Here is a 17862-nt window from a genome sequence, read left to right as displayed (position 1 = left end):
AACTTGCGGAATATTTTTCTGACGAATACAATACTATTGTCCATCTATAAAGCTGGCTACTGCTGGAAACATTGCCTACGGTACTGGCGGCGGACCGTTATTTAGCTTGGCTAAGTGATGACCGCTAGTTGCTATCTTGCCAGTCAGCTTTCCTGTATCTAAGGCTAGCTAGCAGTTTGCTTTCAACATGTCTAGCTAGCTAACGTTAGCTTACCCAATTAGCCGACTGGGTGATTTTCAGTTGTTATCTGTGTTTGTGGATTCACGGAGGATCTAAATGATTTTCTGTTAGCTGTCATTCATATAAAATTATAGCTAACTTGATCTTTGTAAGCTGGCTACACGATCACGATACGGTTATGTTCGATAACCAGTAATATAGAGAACGTGTTAATTAAAATGTTTCTGGCTAGTTTTGTAGCTTGGTACACACCTGCTATGTAGTAAGCTACGTAGCATCTTGCTTTTGGCATCACAAGCTTTCAGTTCCAAGGTAGCCAGACAGCCAGCTAATGTTAGCGAACGTAACCGTGTCCTTGCTGCCGTTTGAATGAGTCTATTTTGCTTCACCAACTAGCTAATTACCTTGCTAACTAAATAAATATGAGTTACCCACAATCGAAAGATGTGCAACACTTAAGTAGACAGCTAGCTATTCGTCGTTGCACGGGGGAACAGGTCCGAATACACAACTGCAGTTCTGACAATAGCTAAGGTTAAAGCATTATCGGGTTTCATTATCCGAAACAAGTTAGCTAGATAACAGTCTTACAGATGCGATATAAGCTATATTTTTGGTACATTGTACAGAGGGCGTGCTTTAGGAATCTATATGGTTGATGGCTAGTCATCCAGTCAGCGTCATAACAGACCACTAGTAACATGTTGAATGTAAAATTCTGAGAACTATTTTATATTCTGTTACCGAGAAAGGTGCCTTGAAAATAAAGTGATCCATAAAGGATATTTTATGTAGTAGGTAAAAAGCCAGATTATGCTGTGTATGCGCCGTAACATGGACTAACACATGACCTGGTTGACCTTATGCAGTTTTGTTAGCCTAAATTTCTGTTATGCATGACAAACCTGCTACAAATGCCTCATATCCTATTGGAACCCATTTTTATGGAGAATGAACAGTCAAAAGTAGGGTGTTAATAAAATAACAGGGAAGGTCATTGGGCACACATGACATTTAAGATGAATAAAATGCTCTGTGAGTGAAATCAATATGACCTCCAATAAAAGATCAGTCTCTCAGGACCTACCCCTCAGGTAAGTGCCACACTTAATGCTGTCAGATAATGGCTGTCAATCATGTGACAGGAGTGTCCTTCCTGCAGTGCACCTGTTTGCTTCACAGATTGCACGTTTTGTCTAGGAGCTGTTATAGGAGGTCTAGGATGCAAGTGATGAGTAGGCCCATGTCCTATAGAAAGGGAGATATAGAGAGTGGATTTAGGAATGGTGCTGGCAACCTGGTGGTCTTGTGGGTCTAGAGCACGGAGCTAGTTGGTCTGGTAGGGAGTGGTCTGGTATAGCATGGTTTGGTAGGGAGTGGTCTGGTAGGGCGTGGTGTGCTAGGGCGTGGTCTGGTCGGGCGTGGTTGGATGCGCACCCTGCAAGGCCAGTGCAGGAGACCTACCATAGAGTCCTGGGAGCAAAGCATAAAAAATAGAATCGCTGGTCCTTGTGATGTGACATTGAACCGTGGCCTAATCGTATGCCGGTGAGGAATATGAATAATGCTTGTGGGAGCTTTCAGGCCTGTCTGCAGCCCTCTGAGGCCGCTGGCTGGGGAGAAGCCGTTTGTAATGCGGCTGTAATACCTTTCGACTGCCTTGTCTTTCCTGAACGGGCCTAGGGACACCACAGCAGCTCTGCAGAGTGTGTGTGTGTGTGTGTGTGTGGGGGGGGGGGAGGAGGAGGAGGAGAGATTAATGAGGCAAACGCTCCATCTGGAGGGCCGGAGTCACACCCCGGCTCCTCTCCTGGGGTTTCGCATCACCGCAAATTCCAGTGCAGGGCTCAGGCTCGTATCAGCACCGAGAACACCCCCCCCCCCCACCCCCCTCTGTAAGCACTGACTGTTTCCTGGCCTCCGATTGGCTGTCGATGATGTAATGCCTTCTAAATTATTCATGGCTTAAAGAAAGTGAGAGACCCCGAGCCTTTAGCGCAGGGAGGGCTATCTGTCTGTGCCCCGTCGCTGAGGGAGCAGGAAGGAAGGAGAGGCACGCGCGAGTTTGGCGGCCGTGCCGCGCGGATCGGAGAGCAGGCCCGGGAGCTACGCGGCCGGACTGCGCGGCTGGACGCCACGCCCAGGTTCCGACACCTGACGCTGACCCGGACACGGCGGGATTGGCCTTGTCTTTTCCTGCGCACTAGTTTGGGAGAGATTCAATGCGCAGCCTGCTGTACAGTGCGGGTGGATGTGCGTGAGGTAGCATTTATACAGTGTTGGAGTGGAGTATCTTATGTTTATCTTTGTTTTATAACATTACTACTGTACTAGCAGGACACCTGTTGAGTCTGGCGTAGGACACTGTGGCCGGTCGTGATTAACGTTTGGAGCATTCTTGTACGTGTGAGGACTAATCAAAGACATGGAGAGAAGGGGTGCTGTTGCTTTAAGCATTCCCGGGCCTGATTTAGATCTGATAAGAGGGCTGACGTCTGTGAGCCTGTGTGGCGATTGGTTCTGACTTGTTCCCCCTGCCCTTCTCTCTCTTTCTCTCTCTGATGTGCCTTACAGCGCTGACCTACCTGTGATGACATCACCAGCCCCCCGGGGGGGCACCGTCATGGCCGCCTTACTCCTCCCTGTATGCCGCTCTTGACAGCAGCTGCTCTGCTAGACTAGCCCTTTGCGCCCCCCCCACCCCCCCCCCACCCTGCCCCCCCGGTACACCGATAGGGGTTTGACAGTGGGTACGGCTGGCACTCTGGGGGCACAGCGCCATATTTGAACTTGGATGCCACCAGAGGCCCCAGAACGAGACACCTCGCCAAACCCCGAAACAGGCCGCCATCGCTTCCAGAACGCCTCGCTAGCCAGTTGGCGGACGGGATTTCAAACACACTGAGGCATCTCTCATTAGCTCTTGGCGCGGAATCGCCAAAACAAGCAGACTCTTTCCTGGGGCGGGCGGGGGGGCGCGTCTGTCCTGGGAACTTCCCCAGCCGCCTCTCTGTGGAAACGCGTGTGGCGGACTCTCCCTCAGGCTCACAGGGACCGCTGGGCCTATAACCGCCACCCCGCCAAACCGCCAACCCGCCACCGTGGCCCTGGAAACCATGGAGGGGCTGGAGGTGGAGGACGTGAGCCCCGCCCTGGAGGTGACGGAGGACTTCCTGCACTGCCTGGAGGGCGGGGCGTCGGAGAAGCTGCAGGACGCGACGGCGGTGGGCCGGCTGAGCTCCAGCGGGGTGTGGGGGCTCCTGGCCGCCGAGCAGCTGGAGGTGTCCCCCCGAAACCTGGCCTGGGCCGACCAGCCCCCCTCCTTCGGCCTGTTCGGCGGCCGGCAGGGCAAGCGCAGCCGCGCGCGCTCCACCAACGACCTGGCGGCCCACGCCAAGGACGCCGCCGCCGTCGCCGCCGCCGCCTCGTCCTCCTCCAACGCCGCCTTCAAGCGCGGGCACAACCGCTCGCGCTCCGACGCCAACTACCGGTCCTGCACCGACAACGGCGTGCCGACCGTGGACAAGAACGCGCTGAAGAACATGATCCTCAACGGCAAAGGAGACGGTAAGGAGAGTGGGGCCTGCACACACGTTTTAGCATCGTGCTAATGTCTCTCCAGCGTTCTCTCAGTGTTGTTATGGTGTTTTAGCAACGTGCTAATGTAGCTCCAACATTCTCTCAGTGTTGTTATGGCATTTTAGCAACGTGCTAATGTAGCTCCAACATTCTCTCAGTGTTGTTATGGCGTTTTAGCAACGTGCTAATGTAGCTCCAACATTCTCTCAGTGTTGTTATGGCATTTTAGCAACGTGCTAATGTAGCTCCAACGTTCTCTCAGTGTTGTTATGGCATTTTAGCAACGTGCTAATGTAGCTCCAACATTCTCTCAGTGCTGTTATGGCGTTTTAGCAACATGCTAATGTAGCTCCAACATTCTCTCAGTGTTGTTATGGCATTTTAGCAACGTGCTAATGTCGCTCCAACATTCTCTCAGTGTTGTTATGGCGTTTTAGCAACGTGCTAATGTAGCTCCAACATTCTCTCTGTGTTGTCATTGAATTTTAGCAACGTGCTAATGTCTCTCCAACGCTCTCTCAGTGTTGTTATGGTGTTTTAGCAACTTGCTAATGTCTCTCCAGCGTTCTCTCAGTGTTGTTATGGCGTTTTAGCAACGTGCTAATGTAGCTCCAACATTCTCTCAGTGTTGTTATGGCATTTTAGCAACGTGCTAATGTCGCTCCAACATTCTCTCAGTGTTGTTATGGCATTTTAGCAACGTGCTAATGTCTCTCCAACGCTCTCTCAGTGTTGTTATGGCGTTTTAGCAACGTGCTAATGTAGCTCCAACATTCTCTCTGTGTTGTCATTGAATTTTAGCAACGTGCTAATGTCTCTCCAACGCTCTCTCAGTGTTGTTATGGCGTTTTAGCAACGTGCTAATGTCTCTCCAACGCTCTCTCAGTGCTGTTATGGCGTTTTAGCAACATGCTAATGTCTCTCCAACGCTCTCTCAGTGTTGTTATGGCGTTTTAGCAACATGCTAATGTCTCTCCAACGCTCTCTCAGTGTTGTTATGGCGTTTTAGCAACGTGCTAATGTAGCTCCAGCATTACAGAATATTATTTTGTCTTGCTAATGGTTTGTTAGTTTGAAAGGCAGTTGTGTATGGCCTTGATAAAGGAGTCAGAATAAGATGGTTCTCACTGTATAGCATTAAAGGGAATTTAACTAGAAATTTGCATATATTAGCAGGCTAATTGTTGTTTAATTGAATTGTAATTATAGATCATTTTACTTATGGCCGTATAATGAACAAAAGAAACCATGAATAATTGACGCTTCAGTTCTTCTGTGCATTTTTTTTTAGCTGCATGTGGGGCAAGGCATTCTACTGTAACGATAATTATCAAATATGTTCTGAGAGCAATAAGAATCCTCATGTGGGGGATCACGTTTCAGGATCCTCGTGTATTCAGAACGTACTGTGCTCATAAACCTGCTGGCTCTTGGGTTCCAGCTGGATATCTGTAGGTGTGATGCAGATTTTGTGTAGGCCCAAGCTAATATTTATCGTGGGCCTGCACTAATTTCAGGCCTGCATTAATCTTAGGCCCTTACGAATCTTAGGCCCATCCTAATCTTAGGCCCATCCTAATCTTAGGCCCATCCTAATCTTAGGCCCTTACGAATCTTAGGCCCATCCTAATCTTAGGCCCATCCTAATCTTAGGCCCATCCTAATCTTAGGCCCTTACGAATCTTAGGCCCATCCTAATCTTAGGCCCATCCTAATCTTAGGCCCATCCTAATCTTAGGCCCTTACGAATCTTAGGCCCATCCTAATCTTAGGCCCATCCTAATCTTAGGCCCTTACGAATCTTAGGCCCATCCTAATCTTAGGCCCATCCTAATCTTAGGCCCATCCTAATCTTAGGCCCATCCTAATCTTAGGCCTGTACTAATTTTAGGCCCGCACTAATTTTAGGCCCGCACTAATCGTAGGCCCGTACTAATCTTCACTTTTGTGTCCCCCCCCTCATCTACTCTACAAATCCCCTTTTAAGAGCAGTTGGAAAGTACTGAGCTTTTGTCCAACTTTCCAGATATTTTAGGAAGGAGGAATTCTGGGGAAAAAAAGCAGAAGTTCCCCACCCTGTCGTCTGTTCCCTCATCAGTGTTCGGTTTTCCATTCTGTTTGCTTTTCTTGTCTCAGACCTCAGGCCTTATGTTGGAAGTACCAAATGTACATGTAGAACGAATGTAATTCAGCCAAGCTGTATTCACTCTGCCCAGCCACGTACAGTACTGGCACAATTTACGGAAACACTGCATTTATAAACAGAGTTTGACAATTAAGGCAATATTTTGCAACAGTTTCTCTTTTTGGCACTAATTAACCTCTTATTTAAGCACAGTGCTGACATAATGTGTGCCAGTACTGTAGGTACGGAAGGCTGTCTGACATGGGAAGTGTTCACAGTGTGACGCTCAGTCTAAGCTCTGTGTAGGCCTCCAGCCCCCAGCAGGCCCACCGTTCCAATAATCCACACCGCTGTGTGCGAGTGTGTGTGTTTGTGTCCATGTGTTTGTATGTGAGTTTGTGTTTGAGTGTGTATATGTGGTGTGTGTGTGTGTGTGCGTATGTGTGTGTACATGTATGCGAGTGTGTGTGTGTACGCCTGCATATGTGTGCGTGTGTGTGTGAAGCATGCCTCGTGATGGTGGCCATGTTGGCGTGGAGACAGGCGGGTCCACGGGTAGAGGGGTAATACAGGGGTCTGCGAGCGAGTGAATTACCTGCCGTTTCGGTAATCACATCCTCGTAGGCGGTTTCTTCAGCTCGTTATTTTGGGTTTCCGAAGCCATTTTCTTGAGTAAATATCCGTGTTTGTTCGAGAGGGAAGGCCCAGGCGAGAGGGAAGGCCCAGGCGCGCGTACGGCGGGCGTAACAAACAGGGCGGGGGGCCCGTCGATGCGGGGGCGGGTCTGATTGTGTTGATGTGCTGCACGGGGCGGATAAGCGATGTGCTTATTGGATGGTGCTGACGCTTCACGCTCACACAAGCCTGTTAGCCTGCGAAAGGTCGGCCCGCTTTCCTTAAAGAGATGGCTCACTTCCAGAGTGAAAAGAAAGAGTATATTAAAATATGACTTCAGTTTTAGATGCTTACAGATGTTTGTGATCTCTACAGTTGACAACCATGAGGATGACTGGTGTAGGGGAAATCACGGGTTTGTGGTGCAAAGCCCGAAAAAAAAAGAGGAACTTTATGTAAGCGTGAAGCCGTTTGTGGAACCACGTTAGACCCTATACCAGCCAGCTTAAATGTCAAAAATATCCTCCATCACACAAGCCGTCTGGGTCTATTAAAAGCATACGCGGAAACTTAAATGATATATTTTTGCTAAAACTATGGAAAAAGCTAACTCTCCCTTTAACACAAGACTCTGCACCCCCCCCCCTCCCCCCCCACACACCCAAGATTGTCTTCAGGGCAGAGATGATGTATTACTGTAATAGGCCGACCTCACCACATCCCCTCAAAGTGCAGTTCATGTTAAAGGGTGGCTGTCCGTTCTATTTCCCGTTACTCCCCCCCCCCCCCCCCCCCCCCACATCAGCAGGCCAGGATTGTGGTTATTGGACTGTGCCTGGCAACGTGGCGGCCAATAAAGATGATCTGGTCCAAAACGGATGACCTTGGCTGCACCCCTTGTTTTATTTCAAGAGTTTAGGCCCATTTCTGAATTTAAAGAGTTTAGGCCCAGTTCCGGATCTAAAGAGTTTAGGCCCAACTCAAACCCCAGATCAGTGGAGCAGGTGCAGTGTAAAATGTCAGTGACCTTCAGCAGCAGAAGTAAGCGAAAGGTGCTAGTTTTGGTAGCGGTACATGTCAGAATGACGCACACCTCTACCCTTTCTCATTTTTGAAGAACTACAATGGGCGGGTATTTTGAATTTGGAGACACCTCCCCAAGACCCATAGACTGTAAGCGCCTGCTCGTTGTAGTCTTCAGTAAAGCAGCCTGGAGCATGTGAAGTAGCTTGGGGCTATATTTCTGCGCTCGGTACCGGTAGAGAGCTGGACGAGAGCTCACTTTAATCAGGAGGACAGGGCCGCTACTCTGCTGCTAATAAAAGAAAAACCCAACCCAGGGCGGAATTCCCCCTCTAAAACGGTCTGCTTGGCTGGCATCCGCGCCGGTGAAGGCTTCAGTCTTGGCTCGGCCCGTTTCGTACGGGGAACTGGCCGGGCGAACGCACTGATGTTCCTGAGCCGTCTCCCCGAAAGCAGAGCCGTGACCAACGTCACGATGACTGATCGGTCTCTGCGCTGCCGCGTGCGATCGTTATTGAGATGGTTTCCAGAAGGAGCAGGCCTGTGGCTGGCTTTTCAGGGGCGAGGCGGAGACACTGTGTGCGTGCGTGTTTATTTCTTCTCCCTGTAGAAACACTCTGTAAATTAGAGGGTACGTTTAGGGTCACTGGTGCGTATGGTGCCAACCTCACTGCGCCATTTGTAACAATCAGTGTTTGATTACATCCCTGTGAATGGCTCGATATTTCTGGGCTCCACAGAACTGACAGCTGGGTAATTTAGCCGAAATGTCAGGTTTGATTGCCGGGTTTCCTTGTGTGCGTTTTGCCCCCCCCCTTCCCCCCCCTTTTTTTTCTATTTTTATTTATTTTTTATTTTATTTATTTTTCCGGGCGCCGCAGTGGTGATGTCACCGCGACCCGCGCTTCGCGGTAATCGAAGCGCGGGCCCCTGGGGGTTCGCGTAATCGCGCGTTCAGCCGGTCCGAAGCAGAGCTTTACGACGTGTGCTCACTCTGCGGTTGACGTGCGAGCCGTCAGCTGCGTTCGTAAAGTAAGACCGATGGTTTGCTGCACGTATTCACGCGTGTAAGATTAATAATGAAGATAATAACGTGGTAACCAAGCCGACGGGGCCATCTCTCAGGGACGCCCAGGTGCTGGGGGTCACCTGCGTGTCTGTGTGGCCGTTGATGTGTTGCTAATGTGTTCTTTCAGCGTTTGGTACTCATGTTCTCCCGCACACGTTACTGACGGTAGAGAAGCAGTAAAGGCGTGTGCGGGCATCAGTGTGAGGAGTCTCTCTGCGCGGCGTGAGTTTCTATGGCCGCCCGTTTAAAGAACGCTGAGGCTGCGTAACCGTGGCGATGCTGTGGGCCCCACTCAGGGTGGCGGAGGGATCGTTACGCGCGCCGCGCTGGGAGGTGCATTGTGGGCCGTTGGAGGTGCTTGGCGGCCTGCGGCGCCGCGCTACGCTAACTGAGTCGTGTCAGAGCTCCCGGTGCCTCCTGTAGCGTGAAATTAAGAGAGACCCGCCCTGCGGCTGCACAGCCCGGCCTGCCTGTGAGGATCGGGGGGGGGGCAGGCCCAGCCCGTGGCCCCCGTGTGCAGCGCTCTTCCAGGCAGACGCTCGCGTCCTGGGGGCCCCCGCTAACCGCCGACCCGAATCGGTCCAGCCCCCCGTCCCAAACCGCTCTCGACCCGAGCCTGCCTGTTTATCACCATTGGGTGGGGTGGGGGGGGGTGGGTGGAGTTGGCCTCTGAGGTGAGCGGGTCCAGAGGTGACGGCGGTGGCGGAGTCTTTGGTTTCCGGTGCAGACGGGACTCGCTGTAAACCCAAACCCGCCGAAACGCGGAGGGGAAACCGCGAGGGGCAGGACGTGAAGGAGACGGACGAGGAAGGAAGGGCCGAGCCGGGACGCTGCCGGTGAGGTGGGGAGGGGCCGGGGGCCGGGGCCGGGGTCACGTTCCGCACCCCTGATCAGACTGGACCGCGAGCCCAACCCTCCACCACACTGCCCTGCACAGCACTCACTGTGTGTGTGTGTGTGTGTGTGTGTACTCACTGTGTGTGTGTGTGTGTGTACTCACTGTGTGTGTGTGTGTGAGTGTGTGTGTACTCACTGTGTGTGTGTGTGTGTGTGTGTACTCACTGTGTGTGTGTGTGTGTGTGTGTGTGTGTGTACTCACTGTGTGTGTGTGTGTGTGTGTGTGTGTGTACTCACAGCGTGTGTGTGTGTGTACTCACTGTGTGTGTGTGTGTGTGTGTACTCACTGTGTGTGTGTGTGTGTGTGTGTGTGTGTGTACTCACAGCGTGTGTGTGCACTCACAGTGTGTGTGTGTGTGTGTATTCACAGTGTGTGTGTTTCTGTGTGTACTCGCAGTGTGTTAATAAATGTCCAACCAAGCACTTGCCCTGAGTTCTTCTAAACAGAACTAATAAGCACACAGAATGTGGGAAACGGTAACTGAGCGACTTAACTCGCAGTCTTCCCAGCATTCTCAGCTTATTTATGGCGGGTGATGTCGCCACGTATTCTATGGTGGGTGATGTCGCCACGTATTCTATGGTGGGTGATGTCACCATGCATTTCCCAGCAGTATCTAGCCTGCGTTACGCGGCCCGCGTTTCGCTGGAACGCCGCGTGCTGTCACGCTTGGCACCGATCTCCGTCCGGCCCCGAGCCCACAGCCTCGTTTTCCGTGCGTCAGACGCTCTTACCGCCGGTCCGCTGCTCCGTCTGGCACGCAGGCGTTCGGCAGGTAGGCAGTGCAGCCTCTGCACAGCGGTGATGTCAGCGATTCGCTCAGACATCTTGAGTGCTGCCTCTTTGACGAGCTGTAATTACCCCCGCCGAGGATGACGCCGTCCGTCTGTCCGTCCGTCCGTGCGTCCGTCCGTCCGTGCGTCCGTGCGTGCGTGCGTGCGTGCGTGATAGATAGGCAGACATATCTGGAAAAGTAATGTCCGGATTGCCATGAAACTTGCTGCACTCTTTCGTGTTCCCAAGAGGAAGAAACCTGTTTATTTTGGTGACCCCATGACCTTTCATCTAGCGCCATCGTCAGGCCAATCGTATTGTGAAAAGTGTGGACTGGATTGCCAGGACATTTGCTCTGCACATGCATGTGTGGGGAGATTGATGTGCCTTGGCAAATGTATGTACTCTGGGTGCATTCTTCCTAGTTTACAATCGCTTTATTTTATGTCCAGTAACTTTACTTATGTGTACACAGTTCTGGTATAAATTTTGGAAACACTGCACTTGTAAACAGAGTTTGACGATTAATGGAGCTACAATTTCACTTTTTGGAATAATAACTGCAAAATGTCATGAATGTGATATCCACACAGAACAAAAATGAAGAAATGTTTTGGCTTGTATACGTTATTTAAAATTCCAGATGGTAACATAATGTTATTACCAGTCGTGGTCGAGAAGATGACTATGTTAGAATAGCCAGCTAGTGTGGAAATGCTTTCCTAGGATGTCACAAAGTTGTGATTGGATGAAAATGCACACACACACACACTCGTATATGCAAACTTACACATTAATCCATACAAACAGACGTGTGCACTCGCGCACACACACACACACACACACGTGTGTGGATGTACACATTAGTCCACACACGCACACGTATGCATATACATACACCGCAATTACATGAACTTACATAAGTGTTCAGTCAACATTTGTCCTTAACGCTGGCAAACAGTTCTTCACAAACACGATCTGGCGCCTTCAGCAATAAGGAAAACCAACTGGCCAAACCGAGTTTGTGAACAGGAAGTGTTTAGCCAGCTTTTACTTGTAAGTCAATAATGGACAAGCTTTGATTGAATACAGGCCATCGAAACTTTGCTCTCTCCAAGGTCACAATCGAAGAAAAATTGTGAAACACCAGTGAAACTATTTATTCAAATGCAAATAGTAGATCAAAGATGATTGGCTGCTTTGACAGAAATCCAGAACTGTGTCAGATCTGAGGCCAAATCTAACTTGCTTGTTTTGCCCAGTGATTTTTCTTCTCCGAACAAATATAGTGCAATGTCATGCTTTACATTTTTCGTATTTCACCGTTGCGTGTTAGACAAGTCAAGCGTCCCCAATTGAAAATCTCAAAATAAAGTGTTTGCTTATAATAGTGAATAATTTTTGGAGTTACGTACGGTTGTGTAGCAACCAAATTCAATTGAACCCTGTGTGTGCGCGCGCGCGTGTGTGTGTGTGTGTATACGTGTATGTGTCTGTGCATGTTTATACGTGTGTGTGTTATAGGGGATAAGGTGTGTTGTGTATCATGCATTACAGTTTTTTACATATTTTACCAGTTTTATGTTAGACAAGGCGAACGACCCCCCCCCACCTTTTAATAAAACTTAAGTGGGGCTTTTGAAGGTCGGGGCGATGAGCTAATTCGGCTGTGCTGGTGCCACTTAAGACCGCCGGGGTCAGCCAGCGCCATCCTGGCCAAGGCACAGACCCCGCCATTGTCTGTAGTGGCAGTGATGTCAGCGGTCATGTGACCCGCGAGCGCGGGTCGGGGGGACGCGGGGACGGGGGGACGGGGGGATGGGGGGATTGAGACCGTGGCGATGGAGCGGCCGCCTCGCCTCCCTGACTTCCTGCGGCTCGGCCGACGGTCCGCGGACCGGGTTTTCGGGACGGTGCTCGTGTCGGTGAAGAAGTGGACGGGGCTGGGCCTGCACTGGGGTGGGTCGCTGTGCACGTGTGTTTGGGTTCTGGGGTGCTCAGTACAGCTGTGGGTGTGTTAGGGTTCTGGGGTGCAGAGTAGGGCACGGGGGAGTGAGGTGTGTGGGTATGGGACCTCAAAACATGCTATTGAACCGTTTCTGTATATGTACCATAGTTTACTATTCACTGTTACAGGGGAAGGGCTTTGCTTGTGTCTTATTGAGATGTTTTTTCCTTGTATGCTCACTGAGGTGTACTGAGCTTTTGCTGGTTAACACTGTGTGTGCATTAAGTGTTGCTGTGGATCCATGAATTTTCATTTTAAGCTGTATTGGAATATTGGTGCAGATCATTGAAATGTTGAGTAAGACCATGCTGCACAACTGTTGCTGTTGATTTGTGTAAAACTGTTGTTCATAATCGTGCTGAAATGTCACTACAATAGATCCAGTGTTGCACTAAAATAGATGGAATTGTTGCTGTATTACCGGGTCATTGCTGTGTGAGTCCTAGCGTTGCTATGAAACCACCTTGCAGTGTTGCAGGTTGGGTTGCAAAGAGCCTGAAAATTTCTGGTAAATTCCTGGAGACTTTCCAGGGGAAGTTCAGCTCGGGAATTTTGGAAACTTTTTTTTATAAATGTCAACGTAAAATTTTATATGTTAAGTGTGTTATGTGTGTGTTGTAGAGGATAAGCTGTGCTGTGTGTGTGTTGTAGGGGATAAGGTGTGTTATATGTGTGTTATGTGTATGTGTGTTGTAGGGGATAAGGTGTGTTATGTGTGTATGTTGTAGGGGATAAGGTGTGTTATGTGTGTGTTGTATATGTGTGTTGTAGGGGATAAGGTGTGTTATGTGTGTGTTATGTGTGTGTGTTGTAGGGGATAAGCTGTGTTATGTGTGTGTTATGTGTGTATGTTGTAGGGGATAAGGTGTGTTATGTGTGTGTTGTATATGTGTGTTGTAGGGGATAAGGTGTGTTATGTGTGTGTTATGTGTGTGTGTTGTAGGGGATAAGCTGTGTTATGTGTGTGTGTGTTGTATATGTGTGTTGTAGGGGATAAGCTGTGTTATATGTGTGTTATGTGTGTGTGTGTTGTAGTGTATAAGGTGTGTTATATGTGTGTGTTATGTGTGTGTTGTATGTGTGTTGTAGGGGATAAGCTGTGTTATATGTGTGTTATGTGTGTGTGTGTGTTGTAGTGTATAAGGTGTGTTATATGTGTGTGTTATGTGTGTGTTGTATGTGTGTTGTAGGGGATAAGCTGTGTTATATGTGTGTTATGTGTGTGTGTGTGTTGTAGTGTATAAGGTGTGTTATATGTGTGTGTTATGTGTGTGTTGTATATGTGTGTTGTAGGGGATAAGGTGAGCAGCCCCAGCCTGGTGAAGCAGGGGGAGCTGGAGCAGAGGGAGGGGACGTCGGGTCGCTGGACGTCCTGCCACGTGGAGCTGACTCCCTGCGAGCTGCGCCTCTACAGCCTGGACAGCAGCGGGAACCGCCACCTGTGCACGGCCTACTCGCTGTCCCACTGCCAGGGCGTGGCCGCGCCCCTGCCCCAGGACGCCCGCGTGCTGCAGGCGCTCTTCTTCAACAGCACCCGCCTGCAGCTGCGCGCCTCCTGCCAGTGGGAGGCGCTGGACTGGCGCCGCACCCTGTGGGAGCGCGTGCTCGCCGCCCGCCCCGCCCGCCAGAGGGGCGAGGAGCCGTCCCAGCAGCCCCAGGCCGCCGACCCCGCCCCCTGCCCCGCCCCCCGCCCCGCGCCGCCGCCCCTGACCCGGCCCACCGCCCTGCCCCTGTTCACCCAGCGGTGCCGCGAGGTGCTGAAGGCGGGGCTCCTGCACCAGCTGACCGACCTCAACAACTGGCGGGCGTTCACCTTCGTGCTGACCGCCACGCGGCTCCAGGCCTTCGCCACGGAGGGGCGGGGCCCCGTGACGGAGCCCGTGCTGCGCTACGCGCTGGCGTCCTGCCTGGCGGTGCAGCGGGACGGGGAGGGGGCGGAGGAGGGGGGCGGGGGCGGGGGCGGGGCCCAGTGCCGGCTGCAGGTGGTGTTCCCCAGCGAGGTGCTCCGCCTGCGGGCCGAGAGCGAGCGGGAGGCGCGGGATTGGGCGGAGGCCCTGCAGGCGGCCGCGGCGGCCCAGCGGGCCCGGGACGGCGACGGCGGCGGCGGCCCCGTCGCCGTGGTGATGCGGAGCAGGCCCGCCCGCGAGCGCCGCCAGCGAGACGCCCAGCGCGCCAAGCGCCAGTCCGTCACCACCAGCTTCCTGGGCATCCTCACCCACCTGGCCGTGGAGAAGGGCCTGACCACTCAGAGCTTCCGGTGTGCAGGTGAGAGCTCCGCCCCCTACACCTGTACGCTCACACACACACGCACAGACATGCACACACACACACACACTCACACATATACGCACAAGCACACACACACACACACATGCACGCTCACACACACACACACACGCATATACACACGCTCACACACATGCACACGCATATACACACGCACACACTCACACACACACACACGCATGTACACACGCTCTCACACACACACACACACACACACACACACGCACATGCACACACACACGCACATGCACACACACACACACATACGCTCACACACACACACACACATATACACACATACAAACACACTCACACATATACACACATACACACATTCACAAGCACACATACACTCACACAAGCACGCACGCACACAAACATGCACACACTCTTAAACTGCCAGTAAGCATCAACAAACATTCCCTCACGGAAACACAATATTTGAATTAAATGCATTTCCAGGATATTGCATCACTTGGCAATATAAAGGCAAATATACAAACCGCTGCCTCTTTCAGATATTTTCGTGTGTTTAAAATTAAAGAGCGACGTACTCCGTCATTCCCCCTTATTCTTGCCCAAACGTATTATGGGTAACGGTTTGGAGATGCACTTCGCCCCTGGGGCCAACAAACCCAAAAACGTCAGTTTCCGATTCGTTAGGCTGTCCTTCAGTGTGATTGTGTCTGCTGGTGTGGAGCCGACGGCTTTTCACATGTTGGCTGAAGTTAGCGAAAGCAGGGTGTCTGTGCCACTGGCCTTTCAAAGCCTCTTCCTGCATTGCTCTCTTTCCCAGGCTGAAGTTATAAAATGTTTCTGTGCATTTTTTATCTTGTGTCCTGCTTCATTTCCCGCCACTCTGGAGCCCTGATGCTGGAGGGTTGTGAGTTCTCCTAGGAGTGGGGTTGCCAGATTTTGAATTTGTCAAAACCGGTCCACGTGCGCGGCTCCATGCTGAGCAGCGAAAGGGGCGGTGAGCTATCGGCACGGATCACAAACCAGCGGGTAACCGAGGTGGAAATTCATTACCCAGGGGGGCGACGTAGCTCAGGAGGTAAGACCGATTGTCTGGCAGTCGGAGGGTTGCCGGTTCAAACCCCGGCCTGGGCGTGTCGAAGTGTCCTTGAGCAAGACACCTAACCCCTAACTGCTCTGGCGAATGAGAGGCATCAACTGTAAAGCGCTTTGGATAAAAGCGCTATATAAACGCAGTCCATTTACCATTACAAAGTAACGGTACATTTTTTTTTGATCCATTACTCAAAGGGGACATTATATTGTCTGTTTGGGGATACAAACCGGACCTGTGCAAATATTTTGAAAGCTGGACATTCTGATCGAAAAAAAACGAGGGGTCTGGCAACCCAATTCAGGAGCCGGTGACTGGGTCCCACAGCCCAGGCCCAAACACAGCAGCACCAGAACGCTGCTCTCACTAATATTCTCTGAAGCGTTAGTCTTTCAAAAGCAGAGCTGAGTTTAACTGGCCGACGCTTCAGGCTTTGATCGAGCGCCTGTCATCCCGGTTTGTTTTTAACCTTTGGTTCCCCGAGCTCTTTATTCTGGGCCCTTTGTACGTTGGCAGCAGCGTGTGTTTGTGTGTCGTCGTGTAGCAAACGCTGGTTAATCCAGGGGGGAGAGGGAGAAGAAAAGCGGTCAGTCGTGCCTAGCGTTAGCCTAGCCTGAACAATACGCGTGTAATTCCACACAAAAAAAACAAACAACAAAAAAGAAACGTAGAAGTCAAATACTGCGAAGCCTGAGTGCACCAGCAGCGCTGCGTCAGGCTCGTACGTTTCTGCTTTATCTTCCGGAACGTTCTGTATCGCGCGCGGATATCCTGACACTCGCCATCGCCGCCACGCATTCTCACACCCTCCAGTGTCACGGACGTCACCTCACTCTCTACACACTTCAGAGCCTCACATCACACACACGCACACACACACACACACACGCCACACACTGACTCTCACACACACACACACACACAGACACATACACACTCTCACATACACACACACACACACACACACACGCCACACACTGACTCTCACACACACACACACACACACACACACGCCACACACTGACTCTCACACACACACTCACACACACACACGCCACACACTGACTCTCACACACACACTCACACACTCTCACACTCACACACACACACACACACACACACACACACACGCACACACACACAGCCTCAGTGTGGTTCAGGTTAGCCGGTCCGCCCCCCACTCGCCCGGGCGCTCGATTGGTCAGCGGGGGTGTGTTGGGAGCGCTGAGCCGCGCCCCGTGCTTGTGCTCCAGAGCGTACGCGCCCGTGCTTTGATCTCTGGCTGAATGCGCTAGCTTACGTTAGCGCCACGCTGCTGCGCTCCACACACAGGTGTGCGGGCGCCGGTGCGACCCAACGCTGCTGTTTACAGGACAGGGTGGCCCGTCCTCTTCGACAGAACTCAGATCCAGGGCTCGCATTGTCATGGGGCGCCTTCAAAGGAATGCGTGTGAATGTGAAGCGGTGGGTGTGTGGATCAATCCCGCCAGAAGGCCTGCCGCACGCGTGCCTGGGGATGAAAGGCTTCATCTGGGCGCGGTTCAGCGTGGTGGGGGTTACCTGGGAAAACTGCCCTTCGCTGTTCACCTGGGGGCCCCCCCCTCCCTCCCTGCGGAGTCACCTGACCTTTAGAGAGCAAAGGGCAAAGGTCGTGTTAATGCTCTCCTGTTCACGCTGCTTCTCTGTGTGTTGGTGGGCAGTGCGTCGGTGTTTTTCTGTGTTTCGGGTTTTTAAAGCTCAGTGGTGCGGATTCCGGTGCTAGCCGGTGATGCTAACCGGCAGCGCTAGCCCAGTTGGGAAGATCAGAAGGGTGGAATTTTCCAGCGCGGGCCGGTCGGGGCGAAACTCAAATATTGGCGGAACACGCGGCGCTGGGACCATTAATCAGGCTAGCGATGCCGTCCTGACGGCGCGGTGCTAATTATGCCGCCGTTAATCCCCCTTTAATCCCGCCTCGGCCTTCCCAACCCCGCCTCGGCCTTCCCTCCTGGGCCTTCCCAACCCCGCCTCGGCCTTCCCTCCTGGGTCTTCCCGTTCCCGCCTCGACCTTCCCTCCTGGGCCTTCCCGGTCCCGCCTCGGCCTTCCCTCCTGGGCCTTCCCGGCCCCACCTCGGCCTTCCCGGCCCCGCCTCGGCCTTCCCTCCTGGGTCTTCCCGGCCCCGCCTCGGCCTTCCCGGCCCCGTCTCGGCCTTTCCGGCCCCGCCTCGGCCTTCCCGGTCCCACTGTAGTCCTGCA

At 52.0% G+C, this 17862-nt stretch overlaps 1 protein-coding gene across 1 annotated transcript in view; it reads left to right on the top strand.

The window, feature by feature from the left end:
• Positions 1–880: 880 nt before the first annotated feature.
• plekhm3 (pleckstrin homology domain containing, family M, member 3) overlaps positions 881–17862 on the top strand; it is a 23140-nt gene continuing 6158 nt past the window's right edge. Inside the window, exons 1-4 of the mRNA XM_035409456.1 lie at positions 881–1275; positions 2756–3748; positions 13566–14561; positions 15521–15531. Of these exons, the coding sequence (XP_035265347.1) occupies positions 3298–3748; positions 13566–14561; positions 15521–15531 (1458 nt within the window). The 5' untranslated portion in view covers positions 881–1275; positions 2756–3297. The remainder of the gene's footprint in view (positions 1276–2755; positions 3749–13565; positions 14562–15520; positions 15532–17862) is intronic.

This window comes from Anguilla anguilla, chromosome 3, assembly GCF_013347855.1.
Source record: "Anguilla anguilla isolate fAngAng1 chromosome 3, fAngAng1.pri, whole genome shotgun sequence".
NCBI lineage: Eukaryota > Metazoa > Chordata > Actinopteri > Anguilliformes > Anguillidae > Anguilla > Anguilla anguilla.
The sequence above is the reverse complement of the archived record's forward strand: the minus strand, read 5'-3'. Positions and strand labels throughout refer to the sequence as shown.